This window comes from Zootermopsis nevadensis, unplaced genomic scaffold (genome assembly GCF_977971745.1).
Source record: "Zootermopsis nevadensis isolate Lab colony 2312 unplaced genomic scaffold, Znev_1.0 Znev_ptg000028l, whole genome shotgun sequence".
Classification (NCBI taxonomy): Eukaryota; Metazoa; Arthropoda; class Insecta; order Blattodea; family Termopsidae; genus Zootermopsis; species Zootermopsis nevadensis.
In genome coordinates this window covers 24,378,208-24,396,250 of record NW_028259160.1, presented here as the reverse complement: position 1 = coordinate 24,396,250, position 18,043 = coordinate 24,378,208, and the positions used below count along the sequence as shown (strand labels likewise).

General features: G+C 39.0%; 2 protein-coding genes across 9 annotated transcripts in view; one reads left to right on the top strand and one right to left on the bottom strand.

The window, feature by feature from the left end:
* The window catches only part of pns (DENN domain containing pinstripe), a 44,670-nt gene extending 36,675 nt beyond the window's left edge, over positions 1-7,995 (top strand). For 5 of the 6 annotated variants that reach the window (XM_022068215.2, XM_022068210.2, XM_022068212.2 and 2 more), the window contains 2 exons: positions 510-687; positions 2,470-7,995. In XM_022068215.2, coding sequence (XP_021923907.2) covers positions 510-687; positions 2,470-2,659 — 368 coding nt within the window. In that variant the 3' untranslated portion in view covers positions 2,660-7,995. Of the gene's footprint in view, positions 1-509; positions 688-2,187; positions 2,394-2,469 lie in introns of those variants that run through there. The other variant, XM_087357220.1, reaches the window with a different exon arrangement.
* Positions 7,226-17,752, bottom strand: LOC110831801 (uncharacterized). 3 transcript variants are annotated; one of them, XM_022068207.2, is made up of 7 exons: positions 17,514-17,752; positions 13,497-13,696; positions 10,775-11,001; positions 8,705-8,879; positions 8,527-8,620; positions 8,200-8,420; positions 7,226-7,595 (listed from the first exon to the last, which is right to left on the bottom strand). In XM_022068207.2, the coding sequence occupies exons 1-7, from the start codon at positions 17,684-17,686 to the stop codon at positions 7,459-7,461; spliced, it is 1,227 nt and encodes a 408-aa protein (XP_021923899.2). In that variant the 5' UTR covers positions 17,687-17,752; the 3' UTR covers positions 7,226-7,458. The 3 variants fall into 3 exon arrangements, with proteins under 3 accessions (XP_021923899.2, XP_021923900.2, XP_087213350.1); XM_022068208.2 differs by lacking the exons at positions 13,497-13,696; positions 17,514-17,752 and adding an exon at positions 13,365-13,462; XM_087357224.1 differs by lacking the exons at positions 13,497-13,696; positions 17,514-17,752 and adding an exon at positions 12,409-12,604.
* Between the last annotated feature and the right edge of the window lie 291 nt (positions 17,753-18,043).

Genomic DNA, 18,043 nt, shown 5'->3' with positions numbered 1-18,043 from the left:
TCACAGAGGATGAGATGGGTGGAACATGCAGCACACATGTGAGAGATGAAAAATGTGTACATGAATGAATGCAACCACTTTGGAGACGTAGACATAAATGGGAACTTTTTGTTAAAATCTGTTTTAAATACGATGTGAGAGTGTTCTCAAAAATATAAGAATTTATTTGTCAGAATTCTAATGTACAGTGAAACTTGTCTCTGTTCGCCATGTGTCATTCCACTAAAATGTGGCCAAACTATGGAAAATTATGTTAATATTTCCATTTTTTGTGTGTTCACAGTGGTGCTTCAGACCTTTCTGAATAGGAAATAGAAATGTTGAGAGACAGGAAGTAAGATAATAAATATGACATGGTGACTTTAATTATAATTTGATCTCTTGCTGTGGGAGTAGAAGAGAGATTGGCTGTATTTAGGAAAGTGTTGGGGGAGATATTTGAACCCAGAATACACAAGTTGCCATTCACCGTAAGGTCTGTCACCCACAGTAGAACTTGTGTTTTTCAGTGCGTGCCAAGGAACATTTTGAAGCTGCTCTCCTAGAGACTGATCCAGACATGACTCGTAACTCCTTGGAAGAGCAGGTGCTGTATTGCTACTGCCATCTGGTTGATCAAATTGAAAGCTCAAGGCGCACGCTTGGCAAGGATGGAAAGTTCCAATTGTTAGTGTGCCTGTGTGCCAGGTGGGTGTTCACATCAGTCGCTCTTCTACTTCTGACTAGGAACTGTTGTACCTTCTTGTAGTATTTACGACACGCCCTCCCCTTCTCCTGACAGAATACAGTGATGCCACTTTGTATTTGCAGTCACATAATCAGCTACTCTTGATCATGAACACAGCTTCTTTTATGAGAGATTACTACACAAAATATGGCCTACACTAAATTCTTGAGGCAAGAGGATGCCGATTCATCTGATTGCTTAAAGAATAAAAAATGGTGGTCATGGGTCCAGTGTTGGTAGCATTGCTGTTACTGCCTGTGCTAGAGTCTCACCATTTTTATTTTAAGGTGCTTAACATATATTGATCGCAATTACTTTTGGTTCTGAAGTACTCAGTAAAAACGTAGACTCACTAATATCAGAGGACTGAGAAACAAAAGTGTTTAATTAATACGTTCTTTTGAAAGATGGCATAAATCCCCATTTATAGTGTCTTAGCGTTACGTGGTAATACAGGATTTGTTGCACCTCAAATTAGATGGTTAATTTTTAGGTTCCAATTTCTGCAGACAAAACCAACAGAGGAGAGGTGTTCAAATTTTTGTTGAGAAAGATCAGCGTTCCAACAAAACTAATATTTCGCGTCACTGTAAGGAACAGGATTTGGGAATTTGTATTTCAACTAGAAACATAAACATGTTACTTAATTATATTATACTTTTACAGGACTCCATCAGTTTATTTTCACCAGTTTCTAAGGGGATTAGATGCTACTTCGAAGTATCTATAATCTAAAACCTGAATTCTTAATCTGTGGTGACATAAATATAAACTATCTTAACGAGAAAAATCAAAAAAAGAACCCTTTATTAACATCACATAACTTGACACATGCTGTAAATTTTTGCAACAAGAATTAAAAATGATTCAAGTGCAGCAGCTGATAATATTTTTGTGGGTAGCGTAAGATTTAGCTCATTTTCTACTTCATGCTGTGATGCCCAGAATCTTATGATTAACGATATTGCTACAACTTATGCCTGTGAAGCAGAGAACAAGAAACGTAAATAATGAAGCAGTCGTGCTGTTTCAACGTCTCCTAAAAGTGAAACGTGGGAATCTGTTTGGGAAGATAGTGATACCAACAATTAGGTTAACTTTTTTATTATTTTTGAAGCTAGTTTTCCAATTAAATGTAAATGTATGGGCTAAATAAAGAATGGCTGGATTATACAAGGGGGGAAAAAGAAATCTTGGTCTGTATGTCTGCAGTAGGAGCAGTATTAAACCAAAAATTAAATCATTGTAAAATCCTGAATAATGTTATAAAGGAGACTAAAAAGCAGTGTTACAGTAGGCTTATAGCAAAATCAGGTAACAAAATATTATTATACCATTATATAATTATGATTGTTACTTCATAATATAATGATGAATTCTTCTACAGCTACCAGCTGTGTCAGGAGGTTGAAAGGTGAAAACACCGATGTTTCAAGAACTGTCTTTGTCCTTGTCCGCAGCGTACCTAGGTCCCGTGTATCCTGAGGATGAGGACGAAGGTGGTTCTCGAAACTGTGTCTTCACCTGTCAACCTCCTGACACAGCTGGTAGCTGTAGAAGAAGTCATTATACTTAATTGTCGTGAAAGCTTTAGATTATACTTAGTAACTTTTTTTGCAGCATTCAAAAGAAGTAAGTATATTAAATTTCTAGTTTCAGTACATTAGATGCTGCACTTTGTTCCGTTGATATTTCCTTGATGCCTGTTAGCATAAGTGATGTTGGTTGATTCTTATTACCAGAGAACACCTGCTGTCGCGGATGCTGAGACCCCTGTCTGCGTGCCGCGTGACGCTGGAGATGTACGAGGAGCAGTCGTTCATCCGCAACCCAGCGCTGCTGACTTTCCTGCAGCAGATCCTTGAATCGCTGGATGAGTTTGACATCGTCCTGGAAAATTCACTCACTCAGGGCATCGGGGGAACCCACTAGATTTTTTATATGTCAGATGCCCTCTGTTCGTGCCATACAAACAATACTCATTATTTGTGTACTTGATCTGACCTTTGAAGGCAGCTTCAAATGCGTGAAGTTGCCTTCGCGGAGGTGGCGTGTGCAGCAGGCCCCTTTTACCTTAGCTAGATGGCAGGTACGCGCAGACCTCAAGCAGAGAATGATATTTCTGAAACTTTATTGACAGGCCTACATTCCTCGCATCAAGGGTTTGTGTTTTGACCTGAGAACAGGGTCTGTTGCACGTACACATTTACTGGAGCACAACTCATATTGATCTGATAGAAATAAGGACGTTAGAAAGTTTGTGAGGGAAAAAACGTGCTTTTTGACTGATATTGGATGTTGAATTTTGTATGATTTTGTGAAGTCTCTCGTCATATTGCAGATTTTAACATTTTTTTGGTCGGGGGCGGTGAATGCTTTTCCTGCCATCTTGCCAGCATTTTATAAAAATTACATACGGACTTCGTGAGACACTTGCTGCTATGTACTTTTATATTCTCTTCAGTTCTCAGTTTGTATATCGTTGTTTTCAGACGAACGCAGTTGGCGCTTATTTCATCAGTAGGATAACTTCTTAGATCTGATTAGAGATATTTTATTGATGAGAATAAATGTTCGCGTGGATATTTTAGAGTAAAACATGACAGTACTGCTACTGTCAATCTTTTCAGTGTTTCAGAACAAGTTTTTATGCATTTAAAAGCAAACTTTCGGCACTTACGCTGTCCCATTTTATCCTAATCTAACCAAGAAAACTATTGCAGCTCCAGTACTTTGCATTCGGCTGTGTCAGGGTTTTTTGCAGATCAAAATGCTTGGTGTAGATTTAAAAATTGGTGAAAAACACTATAGTCATGTCTGAAAATTGATCCATCAAAATATAATTCCATTCTCAAGTTCTTTGCTTCCCAGGTTTTATTTTATTGAGAAATATTTAGATGTGTATGAGTTAAGATCACATTAAAGATCTTGAGCTTCCTTTGAAAGAATGTCCAGACTCTCAACCAAATTTTGTTATTTAGTTTAAAAAAAATTCTGCTTCTTCACTTTCACAAATTCCTGTCCCATAAAAACATTCTGCAAAATTATGGAAATGTGTTTTCTGATTTTTCCACTGTTTCAGACAGTCTTCAGAAATGCAGTTTGTGTGATACGGCCCGATACTGGAATAAGCAAACAACCCCCCCCCCCCCCCCCCACTTTATTTATTAGCTGCCACTGTAGAAGGCTGTAGTAGCGCATTTCAAGCCTTTGCCTCTTGCATTCTGCTCAGAAGTCACCATATATGGCGAGTCTACATATAGGCCTGCTAAGACATCTTCTCTTCCAAAATAATGAAAATCTACTAGGCAGAGTCAGACAGATCGTGGAAGCTGGGAAGGGCTTTAAAATACTTCATGTCTGTTCCACGTAAAACCTGATAAAAAAATCTGGCCGTGTTTGTGAAACTGAAGGGAAGGGTGGTTTTTTTTTGGCATTACCATAAACGTTTTTGCACATTGGGACTAAAGCTGTAGGCGTACAATGGCAGGCGATATGCATGATGTGACAGTACAACGTGGATGTCGCATGTAACAAGAAAACTGTAGGGCACAGGACGACACAAGTTGCACGTGGATATTTGTTTTTGTCACCTCGGCTCTTTTTGGATCTACGTTACGGGAAAATACGCTGTTCGTAATAATGGAAATTGCATGCCTACAAACTCTGGTCCAAAGATTTTAAAACTAAAACTAACAACCTGCAAAATGCCCTAAATTGATCGATGATGAGGATGAAGAACGACATGCATAAAAACCTCTGTGCGTTGAAAGTTACAGCAAAAGTAGGGAATATGTGGTTAGGCGTGATGTGTGTCAACTACATTATTCCCAGAAAACATGTAAATTGACAAAAAAACAGTGGACCCCTGCATAATGAATTTAATTCATTCCATGAAAACCTTTGTTATGTGAATCCAGGAAATACATATTAAGGGCCTACTTCGTTGCAAGGCCATCATAAGTTGGCCTCTTCGACTTTAAAACATAGTTTATAATATTTAAACACTAATTTTTGACAAACTTTATAAGAGCATGGTAAACGATTAAAATTAATGGAATCATGTGAAAAGAATCGATAAATAAAGCATAAAAATGTTACAGTAAAACAATTCTTACTTCAGGGGTTTATGGAGAAGTTAGGGTAGGAGAAAATTAATTTTTGGAAGGAGAATTATCCGTGTGATGATGTAATCAGTTTGTTATGCAGGAAGAATTCGTTGTGTCAGTCAGTTGAGACTTGTGGGAGGCAACTCATTAAGAAAAATAATTTTTATCCAATGATTTTTGTTGTGTGGGGGTTCCACTGTGTTATTATTCTGCTTCATCAGCCTTCATTATTCATAGCTCACGGGCAAACCAACAGCTTTTAGGAGGTGTAACATTTGCAACAGAAGATATTAACAGCATGTCTTGTTCAACCATCTTCAGAGCATTTCACGTGTACTGGCTCGGATTAAATATGTCGAATCACTGACCTACTTTCAATGTTGAGGTTCCTACCACTGTAATACTCGTTGGCTAAACAGTTGTGTATGAGAGTGATTGATTGATTGATTGATTGATTGTGTATGAAATTGAAAGCCAACTCCAAACTGAAACAAGAGGGCAGTGAGATTGCTAAGGCCTGCCAGACGGGAAACTACGAAACTCTGAATAGTAGGGTATTGTATCTCGCTGTGTTATCAGTTTTAAGTGTTTATAGCTGAATTCTTAGTACATGTTTTATATAACCTTTATAGCTCAAATTTATCTCAAATTTAAATATGGTAAACAAAAGAGTAATGAATTTGTACAGACAATCATTATGTTATTAAATCTTCAAAATGCTCTTTGTTGCAATGCCATGTCTTAATAAATTATAAAAGTGTGGCCATTTTAACAAAAGGAGGTGCAGTGAACACTAACGGAGAATTTGAAATTATCTAGGTCACTGCAGGACGACATTCGAAGTTCCCAAAACAGATGTCATTATTATGTCTGTTGCCCTTATAAGGGCCAGTACATTTCCTGTGATGTGTATTTGTAGTTAGGCAAATGGAAATGGGTTTTTCCGTTATGTCATGACATTTTTAAAATATGTATACAGTGCAAAGATATTAATTAATAACTGAATCACCAACTTTAATTATTTACTTTGTTTAATAGCATTCCCCTGAAAGTTTAAAAACTGCTTCGAAATATTTTTAGTTCTCTCGAAGTAACCATTTGTTTTTGGTTATGTGTTTTTAACGTTCTAGCTTGTGCAGAGATCACGTTTTGGCTTGTCCGTGTCTGTCACATTTTCTGTAAGGGTTCTTATTGTTATACATCACTGGGACTTCAGATCACCTAAGATGTAACGGTGGCCTGTGGGGGGTCACACTGACCTCAGGTCACATTGGTGTAATAACAGCTTGCGTTATGTGACACGAAGAACAGCTTTGGAATATCAGTGTGCTCCATAGATAACGTATTTTCAATCTTGGCCCACATAATATTAAAATCACATAGAAGCTTTTGCTTATCTGTCACCCTTTTCATAAAATGCACACCCCCTTTCATTCTTATTTCTTTGGGATATTTATATTAAAACAAAGAGTAAATAATGAAAATGTTATTATTCTGCTTATGTCATTTTATCATAACTGTTCATATGATATTCAAAAGCATGATTTTGAGGTCGTGCAGAACGGCACGACCTTCACATCAAATTTCATCCCAGTCAGTCCAGTAGTTCTGAAGTAGTACCAGCTGGACAGACAGACACGACCAGCCCATAATGTGTTCTCCCTATACACTTTGTGGAAAGAATGCATAATACGAATGGCCACATTAATCAGATATACTCTTTTTATTTATTTATTTATAATAAGAGTTTGAAAAGTAACCATGTCAGTTACTGAGAATTAGCCCTCTTTATCGTCTTCACACAAAACGTTCTCCAACTTTCTTTTCTTAAAATTTACTCCGTATAAACGCTAAGTTATTGGTGATTACGGACAGTGGTAAGCATGGAAATGAATTTCGACTTATCAGCTAGTGCTTGTGTGTTGTGCTCCAGGTTCTGTTGTTTTGTTCCTTATCAAGTTCCATACCAAAGATTTGTGTGAGTGTATGTATATGTTTGTGCATCTGTAACCAAAGTTCTGTTCTACAGACTCAGTTACCTGCTGCTGTTCAGAAATCATAGATGATATTAGACCCTGCCACCAAAGGTTCGGAAGGTTCTCGTGGTGATGGGGATGGAGAAGACCGTCTTCCGGGATGTACTAAGACGTTGGCCAACGGTTCAGAGGAGCTTCCTGCCTGTTTAACCGTGACTTCTTCCACAATCAGGTGATGACACCCTGATTATGGAGGCAGTAAGGTCCCCTGAAATGTCGGCCAGTACTTACCAATTTGCACGGCGCAACGTCCTGGAAGATGGCCGTCTTCACAAATATAATATCTGTTCCTCGGTACAAATTTGGCCTTATGAACCCATGGTCAGGGGGATGTTCAATGTGAATACATAATATACCATTGTAACTTTCAAGTAACAACTGTATTTTTAGTAAATAATACCGTATTTTCAACATTACAATTAATTAAATTTATCAAAATTGTCCAAAAGAAATGTTTTTTTTTTCTCCCTGCAATAAATTTGGGGTATAGAGGCACAAATTTGTCTAACTGGTTGTAGGACGGACATTTAAAGTTCCAGTAACAGATGTGAATATTATCATGTCGTGTTGTAGCTCGCTAGTTGTTTCAGTTGATGTCATTAGGGATGTTCTGGTACCCCACGAAGCGACGTCTCTGTATCCATGCCACGATCAGGCCCACACAGTAGCTGGTGAAGCATAGCAAGATGATGAAGGCCAGGTGTGGCATGTAGTGCTGCAGTCCTGTAAAAGAAAAAAACACTTCTTCCTGAGCAGAATGCTAGGACATCTCTGCTGGTCATCATCACTTTTTTCTTTGGCACTGCATAATCTCTGAAACCACAGTTGTGTGTGTTTTAAAGGTTTCCGTGGAAGCTGCAACATCCAATCTCCATGTTAAAAAAAATTCTTGGGCCTTTTATTTTGGAGAATGCTGGTTGCTAATGAGATCTCCCTCTACAACATTTTCTCAGAGAAATATTTGGATATACCTAAAATATTTATTGTTGTTTGATTTGGGCATGAGGTACCGCTCTCTTCCCGTAAGGGAACAACAGAATTGTTGGTATTTTAAAAAGAGTGTCAGAAAGAGAAAAACATTCACATCTAAGAAACAAGCTAAATAAATGAAAAACGAAGAAAATCATGTATTTAATAATTTATATTCCTTGTAGTGAAGTAAGTTGAAGAAGTTACAGTGTTACGGGTATGTCGAGGTCGAAAGCATTGTTTATGGAACTTCGCTCACTGTAAATGACCACGTGGACAGGCATTTTGGTACATATTTTAATACCAGAAAGTTAGACTGCACTGTAATTTCCCAGACTGTTAAGATAAAGCCTCTTACCTTGTGTGTACAACTTTGTCCGTGGTACCACATTTACCGTGACATCCAGAACGTGTATTTCGCCCACAAAGCACGTGTAGTTACCACTCTCTGCCTGCGTGACATTTGTCACGTTCAGAATGTTGAACTTGTGTACCGCGACATGTGGCTCGTCTTCTGCCGATCCAGACGTGACCACAGCACCATTTTTGAGCCATGTCACCACATCCTTTGGAGTTGCCCTGCATAATCATCACCAGAATCATTATAAGCGTAATCACCACGCATACCATGGTGAGTCATTTGTTTCTTGACCATTCACAAGACAAAGTGTGGGGTTTTACTTACTTTGGACAGACGAGGGTGAGATTTGAGCCTTCAGCCAGTGTATATTGTCTTTTGTAATGCAGCTGCTTGCCCTTAAACCTCTGGCTTTCGGCATCTGGAAGAAATATTAATTGTATTAAGCTCTCTGGAGGCTTCCTCAGTCAGACCTGAGTTGAGTTCGTGTAGTGAAATAACTTGCCTTTTGTGCAATTTCCCATGCATGCTTCAGCGTGTATGAATTCTGGTACCATGCTAGTGACTGCACTGATGTTGGGAAAGACTTTGGCCAACAGCTTAGAGCGACATGATAGCTCATACACATTGTTTATCAGGTGCTGCTTCTCAGCTTCTGGTCCAATATCGTGGACTGAACTCTGAAACAATGACTCTGTTTCAGTATTCATGGCAAGTGTCTCTGACCTCTGCCCATTCGAAGTGTGACAGCATTGTTTCAGTATCAGGGACCTACAACTCACTGCTACATTTAAGTTACTATTACACACATTTCTCTCACTCAGAGGGAGGAACACAGATTGCAGGTGTTTGAGAATCGGGTGTTGAGGAGGATATTTGGGCCTAAGAGGGAAGACGATGGGGCATGGAGAAAACTGCATAATGACGAGCTTAAAAATCTGTACTCCTCCCCCAATATTGTCAGGGTGATTAAGTCGAGAAGAATGAGATGGGCGGGGCATGTAGCGCGCATGGATGGAACAAGAGGTGTGCACCGGGTATTGGTCGGGAAGCCTGAGGAGAAGAGACCTCTGGGGAGACCTAGACGTAGATGGGAGGATAATCTCAGGCGGGATCTATGGGAGATAGGAGTTGAAGGAGACTGGATTTTGTTGACCCAGGACAGGGTCGGGTGGAGGGCTTTGGTTAATTCGGTGATGAACCTTCGGGTTCCGTAAGCTATCTGGTTGGTTGGGTCCACTATTTGGGAAGCCTGAGGGGAAGAGACCGCTGGGTAGACCTAGACGTAGATGGGAGGATAATCTCAGGCGGGATCTATGGGAGATAGGAGTTGAAGGAAACTGGATTTTGTTGGCCCAGGACAGGGTCCGGTGGAGGGCTTTGGTTAATTCGGTGATGAACCTTCGGGTTCCGTAAGCCATCTGGTTGGTTGGGTCCACTATTTGGGAAGCCTGAGGGGAAGAGACCTCTGGGGAGACCTAGACGTAGATGGGAGGATAATCTCAGGCGGGATCTATGGGAGATAGGAGTTGAAGGAGACTGGATTTTGTTGGCCCAGGACAGGGTCCGGTGGAGGGCTTTGGTTAATTCGGTGATGAACCTTCGGGTTCCGTAAGCCATCTGGTTGGTTGGGTCCACTATTTGGGAAGCCTGAGGGGAAGAGACCGCTGGGTAGACCTAGACGTAGATGGGAGGATAATCTCAGGCGGGATCTATGGGAGATAGGAGTTGAAGGAAACTGGATTTTGTTGGCCCAGGACAGGGTCCGGTGGAGGGCTTTGGTTAATTCGGTGATGAACCTTCGGGTTCCGTAAGCCATCTGGTTGGTTGGGTTCACTATTTGGGAAGCCTGAGGGGAAGAGACCTCTGGGGAGACCTAGACGTAGATGGGAGGATAATCTCAGGCGGGATCTATGGGAGATAGGAGTTGAAGGAGACTGGATTTTGTTGACCCAGGACAGGGTCCGGTGGAGGGCTTTGGTTAATTCGGTGATGAACCTTCGGGTTCCGTAAGCCATCTGGTTGGTTGGGTCCACTATTTGGGAAGCCTGAGGGGAAGAGACCTCCGGGGAGACCTAGACGTAGATGGGAGGATAATCTCAGGCGGGATCTATGGGAGATAGGAGTTGAAGGAGACTGGATTTTGTTTGGCCCAGGACAGGGTCCGGTGGAGGGATTTGGTTAGTTCGGTGATGAACCTTCGGGTTCGGTAAGCCATATAGTTAGTTATAAACTGTTGTACTAATAGGTACCATTGTGCTGGATTACCTATCATCACACGTACTTGGAAGATGTCAGAAGTATGTAGAAGTTTGAAAATGTTCGAATTGTATTTCAAGATGGAAAATAAGCAGCATTCAGTACCTCAGATATTGACATTATGATAGAAAATATTCCCTTGTGCCTAAACACCGTATCATGAAGTCGTATATGACATCTGGAGGTAAAGCTTTACATACTCTAGGAATTAATGGAGGTGAATCATTAATTGACTTCATTCCAAAGGAAAGAACCTCTGGTATCATGCCATGAGGAAACTGCAAATAAGATTTGTAAAATTGTATTCTAGTTATACCATCTCCCTGTTTGGCTTGAGCCGACACCTGCCCAGTCGTCTGCGCTCTCCCTGGATCCTATTGCAAGCCACACATGGTCCCCATGCTTCCCACTCTGTAAACACGAAGAACTGCTCTCCAGTATCCAAATGCTGAAGCGAATTGTAGACGGGTAGCAGTCTTGAGTTGCGGTACCGTTGCCAGTCAGCTAGGTTTCCTACGATGAGGTCCACAGTGCTGTTCACCACTGAAAAACAAATGCAAGTAGAAAATTCCCCATTTGGAAGTTCTTAGTCTTCCCAGGTTGTATTTCATACGTAAAAGGTCCCCAAAATAGGTCCATGGTAGGCAAAGAACCAAATTCACCTTCAGTATCTTCGTTATTTTGCATGATTTTTAAACCCTGACAGAGGAACACAAATTGGAAACAAACTCCTAAAAAAAAATAGAGTGCATCTTAGTTCCAGAAGTCACATTTAACAAAGTTTTGGAGAAACAGACCTTTGGAAGCAAAATTTAGTGAATTAATAGGAAATTCACATAATTTTAAAATGTGAAATAATGGAATTATACCATTGAAATACCAAAATTCAAGGTTGCATCAAGTGAGTTACAGAGAAAGTTAATTAATGAAGGAATTTGAAATGAAAAGCACCTGAGTTAAGATTATAATGTGCTGGAATCCTAGATCATATGTAAGAAATGAGAAATACGTGTAGAATTTTTGTGGTAAGACCTTATGGATAGCTGCTACTTTGGAGATTGAGATAGCCTATGATTGGATGTAGTTTCAAAGTTTGTGAGTTATCAGTGATAGTTCCTGTTTTAACATTTGGAACTTCATTCTGAGAACAAGGCAGTGCACGAAGATTCCTCGTGGTTTTCTTTCATTCTCGAAGAAATGCTGTGGCAATGTCTTAAAGTAGGTCACATCTTCTTGTTTCCCAACTCATCATTCACAGTTATCACTACCCAGTGTCACTAAAACCTAGAGACCACTTTGATCTGTGTAATGTATTTTACACAGATCAAAAAGTTGTAATAAGAAAGTGTGTCAATATGGTTTATTGTTTTACATTACTGCATTAGCTGTATAAGATGCACAGTATTGAATTTGATGTGGTAGGACATTTATAAATGATGATTTGGGAGGTAGATTTCATTGCCTGTTTTGTAGGACCTGCCCTGGCATTTGCCCAAATAGACAGTAAAATCATATAAACTGTCAGAGCAGCTCGTTCATCCTGAGTTTTAATCAGATACATATCACTCGGTAATAATGCTTCTGCCAAGAAGTCAGTATGTTGTATCACACAACAGCAGTGCAGATAGACCAGCGAGTCATTTATCAGAATCATGTGATGGTTACTTCTGCCTTGAAAATTTAGGTGATCCAAAAACTTTGGTAACCGCTAAAAACACTACACTGCACCACAACCTAAAATGCCACAATCCTCATTTTCATCACTCTGAAAAACTCGGAATGTCATATGATTGATTGATATAACCTAAAAATCAAAAGAATCTAATATGTGTACTGCAGTTTGTTGAGCTCCATCCAGCCAGATCCAAGTTGTTATGTGAAAACAAACTGAAACTAGTGAGTGTTACACAGAAACACTTAAAACTAACTAAAATGGCCCTTCTCAGAGACCAGCCAAGTGCTGGGCAGTGATGAAGTTCTGATCTCCACCAACAAAGGAATACGTTAAAAGCCGCTTAAATGTTAATGTAAATTCCATTGGAGACTTTAGTAATAACTTGAGAAAACTATTAATCTCCTTAGAGGACAAATGTTTATTTGGGCTGTAACAAGACAGGAAATCTGCGTAGGATTTCATAGAAAAGAAATTCTGGAAATAATGTAGGGAAACCAATCCGTATACAGAAGCCAACAGGAATTTATAGGTTAAAAATGACATACAGTAAAGAATCTTAACTATCATAAATAAGTTTGAGCATTACTTGTCAGAGAAAAACTTATTGTTTTCGACCACTGTCATTCTTGTAGTTCTTGTCATGCAGAGTAATTCATAATAAAAAGTTAACAACTGTGACAGTTTGTACCAAAACAGACAGTTTTGCTGTGCGTTTTGTTTAAAACTTTAGTGATAAAAAACTGAGCTGAAACTGTAATCCCATAATTTTGTAGCTTATGACTAAATAAGGTCCCTGTGGGGACCTGTCCAAAATGGTGTCAAGGTCAGATGCACACATTTTTGAATAATTGCAAAGTAGAAATTAAATTTATAAAATCTCAGAAACTATTGTCACAACAACAAATTAAGAAACGCTAAAAAAGGAAACTTTTCAAAGTGATTCAGTGGTAATTATTATAAAACAGAAAGTTAAATTACATTTTGTGAGTTGCCATCTCGGCAAAAAAATGTACGTATTTAGTAAAATTCTAGTATGCGGTGACACGCAGCAAGTGAGATATTTGTGCCAAAGGAAACCAGTTGGACTATAGCGTATCACCTTAAACTATCCTGACCAAAAAGTAATATACTGTTGTTGGGTTGGCAGATAGAGTTTCTTTGTTGCGTTCTAGGTACTGCCAATATCAATGTCTCTGTATAGGAATTTAACTATTATTTAAAGATTTATTACCATGCATAGCTTAGGGTGCTTCATTAAATGACACAATCCAACATCGGAAGTTTTAACAACCACCACGTGTGTATTATCAGTGGTAGTGAACAAGTAACTTACGCGTGAGTTGCGTAACCTCCGGTGGCTTACCTTCTAACAGGAATCTGAAGTCAAGGCATTGGTATACCCCAGCATCAGCGTCGGTCACCTTGCGCATTATTAGACTGTGGTCTGGCGTGACACGCACTCGAGGATGTTTCGCCGTGTCAAGCTGTACCTCCGCAGGAGCCTTCGTGAGCAGCATGTCCTGCCGGTACCACACTTTTGGCAGCCTATCATCGCTTTCCTTACTGTAGGACAAAATAAACCAGTTGACTCATGAAATATATAGATTTTTACAAATTATTCTATTGATATATGCCCTTTAAATTACAAATGTATGTCGTAAGAATATTAAGCAAAATTTTATAATTTCACCTCTTTTATGTGGTTGTTACCATGGTTTGTCGCTGTGAGAAAATAACATACGTCAAGGAATATTCGAGAATAAAGTGAAGAAGATAATATTTTGGTCCATGAGACAGGAACAAACAGCGGGTAAAATAAAACAACAAATAATGAACATTAACAAAATATTGGAGATAATTAAATGAAGAAAGAAATAATGAGTGAGATGATATGCAAGAAATGAGGAAGTCATACTTAATTTAGGTCCATAACCTAAATAAAGACTACTTAAGAGGCCTGGGTACAGATGAATCTAAAGGGTTCTGAAGATAATACATTATAATTAATATTTCTTCAGTAATACCAGTGGCAACTCTTCTGTTATACCACTTTGGACAATTCCCATCAAAAATATTAGCTGAAATATTATTCTAGCTAAAGTATGTTCACACTGTCATGTGTGTGTATGAATATAATACATAAATGAACATGTTTCTAATTCAGTGTTTCCAGTGTCCCAAAATGCAGAAGAAAAATGTTTTTTTAAAATATACTTTTGCCAAAACAAAGCCAGAAATCAGAACATAAATACAGATAGCCCTCAATTTATGACGGGGGTGCGTTCCTGGACGAACCGGCGTAAATGGAATCGGCGTAAATTGAAACTCTTTTATAATGGAAGTCAATGACATGCGTTCCCAGCACCCAAACACTGACGAGTAAAATAATGGACCTACATTTAAAGCACTGAAATAACGTAAATAAAATAAAGGAAATTTAAAAACAAAATGTTATACACTTACAATCGGCAATTCGTTGGTCCCTGTGATTCTTTCATGTGATTGATGTGTACACTCATCTCTGCTCTAATGCGATAGTTGCATTCATGTAAGACGCCGACCTATCGAAAATCGCGTAGTAAAATTAACCCCGGTACCTCCGTAGAGATTAAATTAGTCCTTTGAAAGTTTAAAGCGCCAGGAATGAAATTGCATGAGAGCAAACTCGCATACGCAAAAGTTTGCACTTCACAAACAGCTTTTATCGATTCATCGATCTCATTGGAGCAAATTCGCGTTAACGAAACATACGTAATTGGAGAGATGACTGTATTTATAATTTTTATTCAAAATCAGCGATGTAAGAATTACGATTTAGTATAAGAATCAGTACGAGAAACATTGTAAAACGTTATAAATAATAGTAAAATATATTTTTTTCACTTTTTGACTTTATGGTTTTAAAAATTGGAGCAAATCGACGGCTACCTGTACATGTTTTACAATATTGATTCTGGTCTTCTGGGTTAAATAGACGTGATTTGATTGCAGAATCTAAACCAACAGATGGCGCTAATATGGAGAGTGTTAAGACGTGAAACTAGAAAAGCTAGTGTAATTTTTAGAAACAAGATAAGGGAATGTTCAAATACAAAATGAATGAGCTTGTGACACAAATATCTATTTTGTATGGGCATGAAAGTCAATCATTTACATCGGGGAAAGAACAAAGGTTGAGGGTCTTTAAGAACGGGTACTGATTTGGATCTAATTTTAAGAAACAACAGAGGCTCTAGAAAAGTACATATGTGAAGGACCGTTATTGCTGGGAAGGTAATATGAAAATGGTTAAAGATATTGTTGTTTTACCACATGAATGATTAAATTTCTTGTCTTTACTTTTAATAATTTGAACACAGCCACATATCAGATCACGCCCTATGAACGGCGTCACTAAACTATCGGAACGCAACACCAAACAAGTAAATCAGAGTTGTCATAGAGCGAAAATTATCAAGGCCTCCCAAAGACCGACAGCAATGGATTAACTGCGCAGGTGCCAAATACCTATACCGCGTTCCAGCGTTTTTGGCCGCTCAACTTTGTGAATTGGAACCTCGGAGCGAGTCGCTTACCAGAAGTTTGTTGAAAGGGACGGTAACAGGCCGCGTACAGTACACTCCAAATAAAATATCACCACGTTACGTAACATAGGAAAGCCGATTTCGCTAGAAAATTAAAACTGCAGAGAGTGTTAGATAATTTCATCTTCTTCACAAATCTTCGGTCCTCTTCCAATTCTTCCACTCCTCACAGACGTTCTGACACATCACTCCGTTATCCTCAATAGCGTCTTCGATCATGCCTTCTCGCTCAAAATAAATTTGTTCTAGTGTCTCCACGTGACGACATACATTTCTCATTCCTCTTGCCCAATTTCTTCGAATCTCTGGCGACGCAGACGCTCGACGTCCTTAATTTTAAACGTCGTGTTCTTGCTTGCAACCCATTGTTTTAAATCTGCCCAAATAAGTTCAATGGGGTTTAAATCGGGAAGTCTCAGCACAGGACGTTCTTCGTCTGCTAAAATGTGATCAGTCACGTGCTTTGACTTATTTAATTTGATTAAATCGCACAGTCGAGCTTTGAACACGTCACAAAATGGGATTTTACTTCCAATAGCCAAGCTTTCACTTCGTCCTTCTTTGATTAAGACGTCGGTGGTTTGTCTGTCCGAGTGTTTTGATACGAGGCGTTATCATTGACCAGAAAGGAGACTGCAACGAACAGGTGTCATGTTGTTAACACAGCAGTCACAAGACAACGATGTCAGGCTTCCACACAGACTGTACTGACTTCATTGAGTGGTCCGCATACTGGGCACTCCCTTCAAGGACAGCGGCCATGATCGGTGGATCCAGTTCTACCACTGCTGCAGCTGATTGCAAAATATTTGTAAATACAGCGTGTTTTGCGACTGTGTATACTGAATTTGTATTATGTCCCACCTGGTTTATCGAGAAGTCTGCATTTGTATTTTTATGTTTCGTGTTCCTCACTGTAAACTGCGTTGACCACTTGAACTTTGTAAGGTTATGTGCTTATTATTAAATATTATTTAAAGTCTGTATATTTTGTTGTTGGTTCACAGCATTGTTAGGTGTACATTTATGTTGCTTAGGGCCAAAATATTTTTAAAATAATGACTTTAAATTATTTATAACTGTTTAAAATTAAATAACTCGATTACAACGTCCTTGGTCCTTCTATCCGAGGAGTTGCAAACCTTCTCATTACCGCTGGCCGCATTAGCTATTCACATCTCTGTCTAGGGCCGCAGAAAGAAATGTCGTGGACAGTGAACGAAACTTTGTTTCTTTAATTTAAAATGAGTACAGCTGGTAGTAAGTTGAAGACTGGTAATAGTTGTATTTCTCCATACAGCTGAGTTCATTGCAAATACGTTGTTTGTTAGCTTTCAAACAGTTTTAATTTCATATCGCTGTTAATTTTATAAACGTCAGTTATTAACATCACATCACTTTTCATAGTTTTCTTACATTTCGTGTGGTATGAATAACAAAACAATGCACCTTTGCGCAGTAACGCGATTTGAACGTCATAGGCTAATGTCTGCATTTACGTTTCTTTAATATTTTTCTGTCATTCCTTGCCCTTACTCATACACACTGCATGTGTGTATTTATATCAGTGTTCCTCAGTAGCACAAGATTTGTTTCCCTTCTTAAAATGACTAGTTTTCAAATCATGTGACGGGCCGTATAGAAATGAAAATGGGGTACTTGCCCTGTACGAATGTAGGCATATGAAAACAAAACATTACACATGTAGGATAAAACTATCGCGCATGAACCAGTGTGGGTGTCAATATTACGAATTATACTTCAGGAGAAAGACAGTTCACATAACCTACACTTACCAGAAATGGCAGTCCAGCTTTACCGTTTGGAGAGGCTTCGCGTCCACTAACTTGTACTTCTCGAATTTCTTCAATCCAACCAAGGGATATCTTTCAAGACAATTTCCTTCTGTCTCAGCAAATACACATTTGCCACAGAAGAAAGCTGTTATTAATAGAAGCATGCAACCCATATTTGGAGTGCGCAACAATGTAGGTTAAGCTTACACGACAGATCCTGCTGGAATAATCACGGAACCAAAGTGGCGAGAAGTAATTTTGATGCCACATTGTTGCGTAACAATCAACTTAGTGCATAGGCGTGGATCAACCAATAAACAAAAGGCACATAGAACACAAAATCTTCAATTAAATATATTATGATAAACAAACAAACATACACAAGCGACAATAAAAGAACAAAGAAAAAGGCGATGTTCTCATCCCCCTGGTAACTGAGGCAGCAAGGACCTCTGGAACATTGGTAAACTTCTACCAGACTACACGGCGCAACAACTCAGATGACAGAAATCATTCTGGATTTCAATCCT